Below are 12596 nucleotides of genomic sequence, written 5' to 3' on the forward strand. Positions count from 1 at the left end.
GCGGCCGCCACCCCCCGCCCGCCAGTCCGCCCCTCCCGCCGGCCGCCCCTGCCCACCTTTGAATTTGAGGTCTGTGGGCGGGTCGAGGACCAGGATCTGCTCGTGCTTCGCCATGGCCCCGGAGGCGGACGCCATCGGAGACAGCGCAGAGCGGGGGCGCGCCCGCGGCGGGTCGCTGGCTGCGGGCGGGGGGCGGCGGCGGCGGCGGCGACTGCGGCGCGGCTCGGCCCGACTTGACGCGGGGCCAGCGCTCGGCTCCCGAACCCGACGCCCGCCGCTCTGTCGCCGGCTCGCTGGGCCGCCCGCCCGTCCGCAGCTCCGAGTCTCACAACTGACTCAACCCCACACCAGCCGCCGCGGCCACGCGCACTGCGATCCTCGGCGCCCCACGTGACGCCTCTGCGTGCCTACGTGCGCGCCCCGGCGGCTGCGAGGCCTCGCGCCCGGCCCGCCCTCCACGCCGCCCCGCGCGGCCGGCTGCTGCGCCTGCGCGCTCCCGGCCCGCCGCGCTCCGATCCCCGCCCAGCTGTCAAGGGAGCGGGTGTCGACGGGGCGGAGCTCAGCTCTGGGGCACCGATGCGGCGCGCACGGCGGGGCGGAAAGGCGCAATCCTCGGTCCCGTTTAGCCGCAGTTAGGGCTGCGAGACTGGAGAACCCGCTACGGCAGCGAATTACCATCTCCCAAGCGGGAATGCCTAATAGCAGAAGGAGGCGTGGTCAGGCTTTGTTGACTACAACTCCCAGCATGCTCCGCGTGGGGCGGGGCCTCCGCCGGAGCTGGTCCCCCTGCGGCGCTGCGCGGTGTTTGCTGGGAGTTGTAGTAGCGGCTGTGGGCGGGCGGGAAGGAGAAGGGTCGGTTGGAGGCAGGGGTGGGGCGCGCCAACACTCATTTTGGTTCCCAGAGGGTGTCTCGTTTGCGCTAAAAAAAAAAAAACAGCTTCTGGAGACTGACCCGAGGTTCACCTGGTTAGAAATATAGAAGATGCCCTGTGGAAAACATGCGTGGATCTGTCAGCGTGCTCCCTAATTCTACCCATCCCTCCGTCGGTAGAACTAAATTCTGTGGCTCTCCAGTCCAAGCTCTCCTCCTTCCTGAATTCTCTCCAGTAATGCAAAAGCCGAAGAGGAAACACGCCTCCTTTAAGAAGCAGACGCGTCGTTGGGGATCTGACGAGGCACACGTTATCAAACTGGAAATAAAAGTCAAAATCTACAACGTTTGTTGCCGTTATCTGTTCTTCAGTTTTGATTGATAATGATAAGCCCAAACCAAAACAGTGTCACGTTCACATGTTGGCAACGAATTCCATCTGCAGCATTTACGGTAGCCTGTAGTAAACTGAGTCGAAGGAGAAAAATCCCAACAGCAAAGTTGCTGACCAATCTTTAACGGATTGCCAGGGTAATCGGGGACAAGAACATGAAAAAGATGAATGTGCCGTAACTAAACCGTTACAGTGCTGCTCAAATTCGAATCCCTAGGAAGCACCACGAAACAAAGGACAAACTGATACCGCTGCCATGAAGGAGCAGCCCAGTGGGTCTAGAAAACAAATGAGACAAATGGAACCACGGCCTAGGCGCGGCACAAAGTCTACGTTCTCACAGCAGTCCAGCCATCCGAGGCCAACTGGGAATAGCTTTCCAGAACAGCCAACCTAGCATTCGTACCAGACTGTGCCAAAGGAGAGCAATGGAAAACCTCGGAGGATGGGAGCGGTTATTAAATAGTTTGAAAAGCTTATTCTAAATTTACATCTCCTTTGAGTTCCTTTTATTCACAAAATTATCTTAAAATTTCAGTTCTCATTAAAGAATACACAAATTCTATGTTTACCAAAAGAGGCCTTAAGGTTAAAAAAAAAAAGTTTAGGTTGACAATCCCTTCAAGGGATTTGCTCCCACATATGTTTAGTCGTGAACAGACAACCCTAAAGCTGTCACAAACTCCTTTTTTCTTTTCTTTCTTTTTTTTTTTTTTACTTGCCTAAGAACTCTTATCCATGGGCAAGTTAGCCTGGCTGGACTGGCTCCTCCACGGCCAGATGGACACTTGTCTTCCCAGCAAGCTAACTGGGAACCCCAGTTAGCAGGCCCAGCATGCTGAGGGCTTTGCCAGTCTCTCCCCTGTGGGGCAATGTTGGCGTGTTCACCGTGAGTTCAGGAGGAAGCCGAAATTGGATGTATTCCAGTTTCCACGTCTATATCATTCAGAAACCTCTGCCCATTTCACTTTTTCTCTTCACAGTATCGCTTCAAAAATGGTATAGAGTCTAAACCTATAAGAATCTACAGATCTGGTGGTCTAAGAATACATGAAACTTCTTTGGAATAATTCGCCTATTACTATTTTAGAGCACAGCATACCCTCATTCAATAGCACACTATTTAAGTGGTTTGTGCTTTGGTATTAATACCTTTCTTCTAACAGTTCCAAGAACTTTACAAACAACACAGCTACTCAGGACAACCTTATAACAATTAGCAAGTGTTACTTTTCTTGTTAAATATGGAAATGAAAACACAGGTGAGAGCATCTTATGTCAGTAAGTAGAGGGGGGAGGGAGGTGGGGAAGGGAAGTAGCCCAATTTTCTACTCTGTGCATTTTTGCTCTTCCCAAAGCCACAAAAAATGACACCCAGAAGTTATTAAGGCAACAATTTTAAATGTAATTGACATCTATTGTTTGGAATGGAGAAACAGGAGCCCAATGTTCATTGCTCTTTTTACATTGATTAATGTGGCTACATAAAGATCCCTTACTAAGGTATTAGCAAAAAATATACTCAAGCATATTTCTCTAACTCCCAAGTTTTCATGAGTCTAAGAGATACAAAGTCCTTGAATATTACTTCAACCTACTTGAATCATCAATAATTTTCACCTTTGCACAGATTATCTCTTGTGCATTTGGCAATAATAATAATAATTTAAAAACCACACCAATTTCCAGTATAAATGGTAACAAAGTACAACTACTTTCTTCTCCATAGTTAAATATGTTAACCTTTACTCTAGAGGTGGTCTATAATTATGAATTTGTTTATGATCAATCCTCTGCATAATTCAACTCAGTAAACATTTAAATGAGCGTACCTTCAGCAGACAGTCAGGCAGAAGGATACAGAGTACAGGCTGGGTTCAAGCACCATTTTCTGCTGTGTGGTCATAGCAACTTACTTCACCTCTCTGTGCCTGTTCTACATTTGTAAATTGGGAAGGATAACGAAACCTACAACCGAGGTTTGTTGTGAGAATTAAATGAGTTAATACACACAAAGAGCTTAGAATAGTGCCTTGTTCCAGCACTGTTACCTTATCAATGTTAAATGTTAAATGATTGCTGTGCCCGGCATGTGGGTGATTCAGTGGTGAGCCAGTAAACATGGTCTCTGCCCTTATAAGCTTACATCCAAGCAAGAGAGACGAATATGAAATAGCTCCTTTGCAAGTAGGATTCTGTTCTTGGAATAAGTTCGACCAGTGAGTTACACTCCTGGGATATTTGAAAGTGAGACGGAGGCCGGCTTTCTGCCCCTGTCTGTTTTCTGCCGAGGCAGCCGGGGACCTGGAAGCTTTCTGCAGCAGCGTTCCAGCACTCAGTCACTAGCTTCCTGTATCCAGAGGCGGTAAGTTGTTGCAGGGTCAGCAGGAGCAGCGGCTCCTGCCTGAGAGCAGCTTCCAGATCCCTGGGTCAGAGGTAGAACGTGCAGCATGGGAGGGAGCAGCTGCCCTGTGGGGCGGCTCAGTCTGCCCCTGGGAGTCATTCCTGGAAATCCCGCCCCTCCTCCCCTCCCCACACTGTGTAAGCACCTAATTCCCCCTGTTGCGTTGCTTCCTGCCTGTGATAATAGAGGGCTGCGGAGAGGGAGGCGTCAGGGAAGCCAGGAGCGGACCAAGAAGGAGGTCAGTGGTGTAGCAATCTGCTCAGCGGTCCTGTAAGGTGAGGACGGGAAGCCATCCACCCCACGGAGTAAAAGGGGGACCCTGGGGCTACAACGGGAAGGAAACACAGTCACTGCACACCATGGGCTCTTTCTAAACACATAGATAGGATAGAGAGTGACAACCACCTGAAACATGCAGGAGGTCGGGAAGCATCACAGGGATGCAGTGCTCATGGAAGTGTGGTACGATGGGGGTGCTTGTTGTAGCATATTTGTCAGACTTCCCTGAGAAATAGAGATTCCAAGAGAAGGCAGGTGGAAGCTTCACCGGATAAAATCAAGGCTGGAAGAAGAGTTAGAAAAAAACTTATCCCGGGACTTTTTCTTTGTGTGACTATGTAAAGCAGTTAAAACTATAAGATGAATAATCTTTGTTTATGAAAAATAATTTGAAGAATGCTTTCTCAATTAATCTGTTATTCTGTAAAAGCAATGTGTGATTATTGTAACAAGTGACACCACCCAAAGGCATATGAATAAAAAGTTTCCTCCTATACCTCCCAATTTTCACTCCACTTGGAGTGACCAATGCTAACTGCCTTGGTTGTGTGCCACTCCCCAACTTTATCCATACTATGAAAACATAGCTATTTGGCTTTTGCGTTTTTTCATAAGAATTCTTGTAAAATATGTAAAGCCATATGCAGTTGCTTTATTCACCTGACAGTATATTATGGATATCTGATCAGGTCAATTGGCAAAGATCTAACTCAGTCTTTTAATAGCTGAATCCATAGAATAGATTACCCTACTATGGTACCATTTGTTCCCTTATTGATGAACATGTAAATTGATCTAGGCTTTTATCACAACAAACAACACTGCAATAAACGTCCTTATACACGCATCCTTATCATAGGATGCTTTTATTTCTGCAGGGAGATGCCCAGTGATGGGACCACTAGATCAAGGCTATTTCCTACTTCGATATATATTGCACACATTTTATCCAAAGGGTTGCAGCCGTTCCCACTTCCATCAGGAACTTATGAGAGTGTCCATCTCCTCTAGCCTCACCAAGTGCTAGACGCTCTTCACACCAGCAACTGAAGAAGGGGCGTGTATAAGTATCCTTGGATTGTTTGGGTCAATAGTTTTGGTCTCCAAAATTGTACACTTTCCTAAATCCATCCTTGTTCATTGAATGCACCTTCTCCTCCTGCTTATTCCATTTTCTTTCTCTAGATTACAAAGGTCAGAGCAACTGTAAAGCACCAGATTCTTTGCAGTTAATAATGTGTTTTCTCCCACAAATACAGTTATTCCTAAAGGAAACCAACCAAGAAGAAATCCAAGGATGCCTATGAACAATAAATCCACATCTGACCTTATCTGACCCCGTCTAGTCTCCAAACCTATCAAAACCTGGAGTAGACACCAGGTGGAGAGCACACATTTGTTCATCAGCAGACTGGAATCCAGGCTTCATCACTTTTTGCCCTGTTATGCAATTAAACTCATGACCTTATCTATAAAATGGCAACATTCCAACTTCTATTTAATATTCCCTATGAGTACAAAGTGTTCAGCATGGTGCTTGGCAAATAGTAAGCTTTTACTAAATGATTGTTATATGATAGATCCCACAATTTGATATCACCTTTGAAATATCAGCCATACGTTTATATAAGTTGTTAGACATTTAAATCCACAACCAAATGTTATCTTCTTAATGAGATACTTCATAAACAGAAGAGAGTTTTCTAGGGTTTTCTGAAAATAATGAGCCTTGGTTTCTTTGTATTCATTTATTCCAATTGTTACTTGATGTCTTGTTTGGGACAAAGTGCTCTATCGCACAGGCTCGGGCAGACACAAAGGAAACCAATACTTAATTTCAGTACTGAAGAGGTTGATGGTCTAAATGGACTTAAGCAAGCATCATCCAATGCGTGACGTGCATTAGGAGAAGGAGCTGAAAAAAATTAACTCTGGGAGAGTTAGGAAGTGCTTCAAATATATGTGACCATTTCAATCAAGATCATGGCATTTTTTTATGGCCAGGTAAACACACACGCACACACCTTTCTAAGATTTTCTACTAGAACGTTTAATTTATTTTCCTAAAGCGTTTTTGTTTTTTCTTAAGAACAAAAAAGTTGGAAGCATGGATAAGCAAAATATAGTATACACATACAACAGAATATTACTCAGCTTTGAAAAGGAAATTCTAACACATGCTACAATGCAAATGAATCTTGAAGACATTATGCTAAGTGAAAGAGGCCAGACACAGAAGAACAAATACTGTATGATTCTTGGGAATCCCTGGCAGTCCAGTGGTTAGGACTCGGCACTTTCACTGCTGAGGGCCGGGGTTCAGTCCCTGGTCGGGAAACTAAGATCCCACAAGCCGTGTGGCCAAAAAAGAAAAAAAAAAAAAAAAAAGCAAATACTGTATGATTCCATTTACTGTAATATATGAGGGACCTAAAGTAGTCAAATTCATAGAGACAGAAAGTAGGATGGTGGTGGCCAGGGGCTGGGGGAGCGGGAGGGGGAGTTAGTGTTTAATGGGTGCAGGGTTTCATTTGAGAAGGTGAAGAAAGTTCTGAAGGTGATGATGGTGACGGTTGCACAGCAATGTGAATGTACTTAATGCCACTGAACTGTGCACTTAAAAATGGTTAAAATGGTAATTTTCATGTTAGGCATATTTTACCCCAATAAAATAAAAAAATAAAAGCATTGGTTTTGTTTAGCACACATGGTTAATCATTTCCATCTGTAACAGTGCTCTGGCTGTCTCCTTCTGCCTCAAGGGCTATTTTTACCTCACTTTTCTTGGCCATTTTAAACAATATTGGGGATCTGAGTTTAGGCTCACTCCAATCCGGGTTCAATTCCTGGCCTTTCACTTCTAAGGGGATAATACAACTAGTTACCTCCCAGGGTTGTTGTGAAAATTAAATGAGGTGATACTTGTAAATGGTTGAGCACAATACCTGGCACTCGTAAGTGCCCAGTAAATGTCACCATTGCTGTTATTAACTTCATAATTGCTCATTCTTGGGCAGGCATGAATGTCCATTTTTGGCTCCCTTTTTAGACGTTATATAGCTTGGGATAACTAGAATCATAACTTTATCTAAAGAAAATAATCAAAAAAATTGAACTGTCACCACTGGAGACTCAATAGCACAGTCTGACAAAGAGTTACTCCCAAAGGAATTCTCTTTAGTTCTCCTGTTGAACTTTGTGCTGTCGCCTAAGTCTGGACTATATCTCATCAGCATATTAAGTTCCTAGTCATGAGATTAAAAAATAAGAATATGAATGCGTTTGGGGGGTCACCTTTTAATGCAGATATAAATAAGGACCTGTAGTCCTCAAAGAGTGGTTTACGCCTATAGCCCGAATGAAGGCTGGCTGACCCCAGGATTAAGTACAAACCCAGCCTAGCGGGGCCTGAGCAGTCACCAATCAGGAACCTGAATAGTTCATTCTAAACATGGATGTGATGAGTTCACTCACCACAACCAGAGCACCTGCGAGGTGGGTGGGAACCCTAGAGTCACCGTTCATTCAAGTCAGTCTGGAGGTATGGCCGGACCCCACTGACCCCCATGGACTCACTCACCGGGAGAGTTTGTACCATGAAACGTGTACACCAAGTTCATAGCACAACGTGATAGAGGAAGCATCCAACACTGTAAATGTCCTTAGCACTTTACTTGGTGCCATGGCTCTAGCCATTGTCTATTTGTTATATGTTTATCAGCAGTTGAAGCCAAGTATGTAGATTAATTTTATTCCAATGCAATGACATGGCTATATCACGGAAACTCACTGAGCTGCTTCCTCAGATGGAGGATTTCTTTGGAATTAAAAGGCTCTGAGACAGATGCAAACTGTTATATATAGAATGGATAAACAAGATCCTACTCTATAGCACAGGGAGCTATATTCAATATTCTATGGTAAACCATAATGGAAGAGAATATTTTTAAAAAGAATGTATATATATGTATAACTGAATCACTTTGCTGTACAGCAGAAATTAACACAACATTGTAAATCAACTATATTTCAATTTTTTAAAAAAGGCTCTGAGAAATTTAATTTAGCCTAGCCTCAGTGGTTCACAAGATTTTACTTCCTTACAGATGTGATTTTTAAAAACTACTGGAACCCTTGGAAACACACACGCATGGCTTATCTTTCTCACACGCTGTTTACTTCCCCCCACCTCCCTTTAAGTGACTGACCCCCAGGGCTGGAACCTGCTGGCAAAGACAAGTGACACACACATCCGGGCTCCACTGCAACATCCATCCCCTGCTCTGGCCGGTTTCACCTTCAGGACAAGCGAGAGTCAGCAAGCAGGCTGAGCCGTCAGCCAGGCTGCTTCTTCCCCTTTGTCCTGGCCCAGGTGATTTGACAAGCTCAGACAAATAAAACGAACACGTGGCAAACGGGATATACTTATTCCTATTTTTCATCTGGCCGAAGATCAATAGAATCATGAATTTTGAAGAACTGTCAAGCTAAAGAATGGAAGTGAAATCACAATTCAGATGCGAGCTATGGATTTTAATGTGAATGGCTCGTCCTTTAAGTTTCTATAGTTCCATATAAAGTACAGCCTGGATAATGTGTGGTCTATCACTCATGCATCTTACTAGTTTGGTTCAGTTTCAGAAGAAATACATTAAGGTGAAATTAGACTGTGCCTGCCCAGACGACCTAGTAATCGTGGAAGTGAGTACATAAATTCCAGAATTTATATTTACATATAAATTACTGCATGTTAGCAGTGTAGTAAATGATGCTTTGTCCCTGATTGTACATTCTCCTTTATGAAACCATGAGATGCCAATTACACACTCAGAGCCCAAGAAAATGACTGTCAGGTGGATGTGTGGCTGTAAGGGGCCAACTGTAAGGCACCCTTTAGCCAGGACTCTGAGGTGAGGGGCACACTCAGGTGGCATTTCAGATCTCCGGTATCCATGTCAGCTGAGACTGGCCCAACAACCCTAGAAAAGTCTGGGTACCTCCTTCTCCCTATTGTATAGTGACCCGAGTCAATGGCCAGAGGTCCCTCTGGGCAGTCCTGAGGGAATCGCACAGTGTTTCTTTCCTTCCTCCTGGGGACTTAGCCATCTCTTCTACTGGTGGATTCTGAACTGAGCACAGGAACGTGGCTTTCTATTGGGGCAGCTCCCCTCGGCTAACTGCTCCTCTGTTCCGGCACGTACCCTTTCTTTCACCCATGCAGGGTGAAGTCCCAGAAATGCCTTCTGTTCGAACACCACCTTGCAATCTCCTATTTTCCTATAGCTTTGTTTGCCTTCCAATGAATGTGTTAATGAACACTTATAGGTCATCTTTCCGAATGGATAAAGTAGATGTGGTACATATATACAATGGAACACCACTCAGCCATAAAAAAGAATAAAATAATGTCATTTGCAGCAACATGGATGGACCTAGAGATTATCATACTAAGTGAAGTAAGTCAGACAGAGAAAGACAAACTCCATATGATATCACTTATATGTGGAATCTAAAATATGACACAAATGAACTTATCTACGAAACAGACTCTCAGACATAGAGAACAAACGTGTTGTTGCCAAGGGGGAGGGGAGGTGAGGGAGGGAAGGGTTGCGAGTTTGGGATTAGCAGATGCAAACTATTATATATATGATGGATAAATAACAATGTCCTACTGTATAGCACAGGGAACTATATTCGATATTCTGTGGTAAACCATAATGGAAAAGAATACATATATATATATATATATATGAATCACTTTGCTGTACAGCAGAAATTAATACATTCTAAATCAACTATACTTGAATAAAATTAATTTTTAAAACATCCTTAAAATCTCCTTGTCAAAAAAAAATATTCATAGGTCATCTTTCACGTGTGATCCGGGATATTGACCAGCCTCTTTGTTCAGAAAACTGGTGTAAAGAAAGAGAAATACAGTAAAACACACAATTGTTTTTTGCATGCAATGGTTTATAGATTATGAAAAAAATAACAAACATGTCCATGCTACCTGATCCTATGATGATTGAGAAAATTAAAATATGTGTGTGAATAATATTCTCATCACTGGACAGAATACAAACTTCTAAGGCCATTAAAGAAAACATCATATTAGAAATGCTTATTACATATACATTGCCCATAAGTGTATCCTAACACCAACCTATCATTGCTATTTTATGTTTATGCATCTTTTGCAAAAATATTTTATTCATTAGTGTATTAGTTTCCTGTGGCTGCAGTAACAAATTACCACTAAGTGTTGCTTGAAGCAACAGATGTTTATTCCCGAGTTCTGGAGGCCAGAAGTCCAAAATCAAGGTGTGGGCAGGGCTGCACTCCCTCTGGAGATTCTAGAGGAGAATCTGTTCTTTAATTCTTTCAACTTCCGGTGGCTGCTGGCAGTCCTTGCCTTGGGGCCCCATCACTCCAATCTCTGCCACCATCTTCACATGGTCTTCTCCTCTGTCTGTGTGTGTGTGTGAGTGTGTGTGTTGAGTCTTCTTTTACCTCTCTCGCATAAGGCCACTGTGAAGGCCTTTAGGGTTCACCCAGATAATCCAGGGTTATCCCTTCATTTCAAGATTCTTAACTTAATCGCATCTGCAAAGACTCTTTTTCCAAATAAGGTAACATTTACAGGTTCCTGGGGCTGGGACCTAATGTCTTTGGAGCCACCATTCAGTCCACTAGAGTTGGTACTAATAAACTTCACATCAACTTACGAATTTGGTTAAAATCGTCTCTGACAAATAACCCAATGTAGAGAAATGTAATAACATGAAGAGGTGACAATATAATTACCACTAATTGAAAATATAAAAGACATTCAATCAACAGATTGTTTTACATAATGTGAAAATTATTTCCCTGCCTCTAATTCCCTTAAAAAAATAACTGAGGCATAGTGGAAAATAGTATTTACCTAAATTATGTGTAAATTTGCCAGTGATTATTATACATATCCAGGTGTCTCTCTTTTCTTTAAATAATAAGGTTGAAAATGATCAAAATTTGAAGTACATAGGATGCCCAAGGCAGACTCAGACCTCAAAGCTCATTCTTTTTCCCCACACATTAGTAAACTATGTTTTGTCTTTAATCAAGGGACAGCAAACCCCATTACAGGATTAAACATCTTGTATTTCAGATGGACTTTTTGGTCACCCATCCTATTACTTAATTTAGAGTGAGATTGGTAAACATAATCTAGTTACAGCCATCCAGTTTCTCAAATTTTCATAAGCAATGCAATTTCAGATTTCTGGTGTAGCCCCATGATCTACTTAAGAAATCGTAAGTGTAAGTGCAATAGCCAGGGCAGCACTCAAATGCCAAGATCTTGTCCATCCTGACTCCGGCCCCTGAAACCAGGGTGACCCACCTCTGCACCATACCTGTGCCCCACTCATCCCTGGTTGTCCCAGGTGACAACCTCCTCCACTTCCCACCCCTTGCCCTGTCATCTTCCCTGAGTGCATCTTGTTCCCATGTCCGGTAACCAGGTTCTGACTTTTTTACCCACAGATCACCCTTATGGCTTCAGAAACTTCTGCAGTCCCCTCCCAGTTTCTTGGGTCTCATCGTCACTGCTTCATTTTCAGCTTGTTGGCGTCCTCTGCTGCCTGGGATGAGAGAGACCTCTGCTTGCCCTTGACCTTCAGGAACTCTCCATGCCCCTGCTGGTCAGCTCAACTCTTCCCTCCTGGAGAGGGGACGTTTGGATGTGTTTCACTTGAATTGTTGGAAAGGCATCGAATCTCCATCCAAGAGGATAAACAAGGGTTATCAAGATCTCACATTTAAGCAAGTCAATGAGGTAGAGAAGAATCCTGAGAATTACAAATCAATTTATTAATTTTAATTAGAAACAGAGGAGTTTTTGGTGTCCCATGTACCTGTAAACAGTTTTCCCAGAGGACGGCCTGTGGTTTCTGATTATTCACCTCATTCAAAACAGTTTTTCTGTCAATTCTGAATAGAGCTCATTTCTGGCGTATGCACCCATCTTTCTGCCTTCAACCTGAATATCAACTGTAAACATGTTTAGTGTCTGAACCACACATAATAAATCTTGGCCCCTTTCTTTTTAAAGCACACAAGGAAAGAATCGGTACCATGGATAGGGCTTGAAGAGGAGAAACGATGGCAGCTGGTATGCAACATATACAACTACCGATTTTATTTGAGCATTTTTACATCTATAGACATATATGAACGTAGCAATCCAAAATAAAGTGGGATTATAATTTGGCTTTGTAAATGCTTTTTAAAAAACCTCAGATGCAAAAGCAGAGATAATTTGAAAGTAATCATCTTTATCATATGAGTGATTTCACCCTCAGAGGGAGAGATCAAATTATTTAAGGGGATGAACACGGGGAGGAGCTCACCCAAATCCACTAATGTTGAATCGTTTCACTGAGACGCTGCTCCAGTTCCAGTCATTTGTTTGTCCGTGAGAGCATGACAACACACTCTAGCCTGGCCCTTGTTAACTGGCATGATTTAAAGGAAACCTTCTTTAAAACCGTCTCTGGGAGGCGGCTAGCCTCTTCTGCCATTTCTACACTGAGAATCATTAGCTGACTGGTGACTTTCTCCAAGTTGTGCTAATGTCCCTGAAAGATATTGATCTATGA

The 12596-nt window shown here is 43.5% G+C and overlaps 1 protein-coding gene across 1 annotated transcript in view; it reads right to left on the reverse strand.

The window, feature by feature from the left end:
• Positions 1-383, reverse strand: part of VAPA (VAMP associated protein A) — a 37470-nt gene extending 37087 nt beyond the window's left edge. The window contains exon 1 of the mRNA XM_059894014.1: positions 57-383. Coding sequence (XP_059749997.1) covers positions 57-135 — 79 coding nt within the window. The 5' untranslated portion in view covers positions 136-383. The remainder of the gene's footprint in view (positions 1-56) is intronic.
• Positions 384-12596: the final 12213 nt, after the last annotated feature.

Source organism: Balaenoptera ricei, chromosome 14, assembly GCF_028023285.1.
Source record: "Balaenoptera ricei isolate mBalRic1 chromosome 14, mBalRic1.hap2, whole genome shotgun sequence".
NCBI lineage: Eukaryota > Metazoa > Chordata > Mammalia > Artiodactyla > Balaenopteridae > Balaenoptera > Balaenoptera ricei.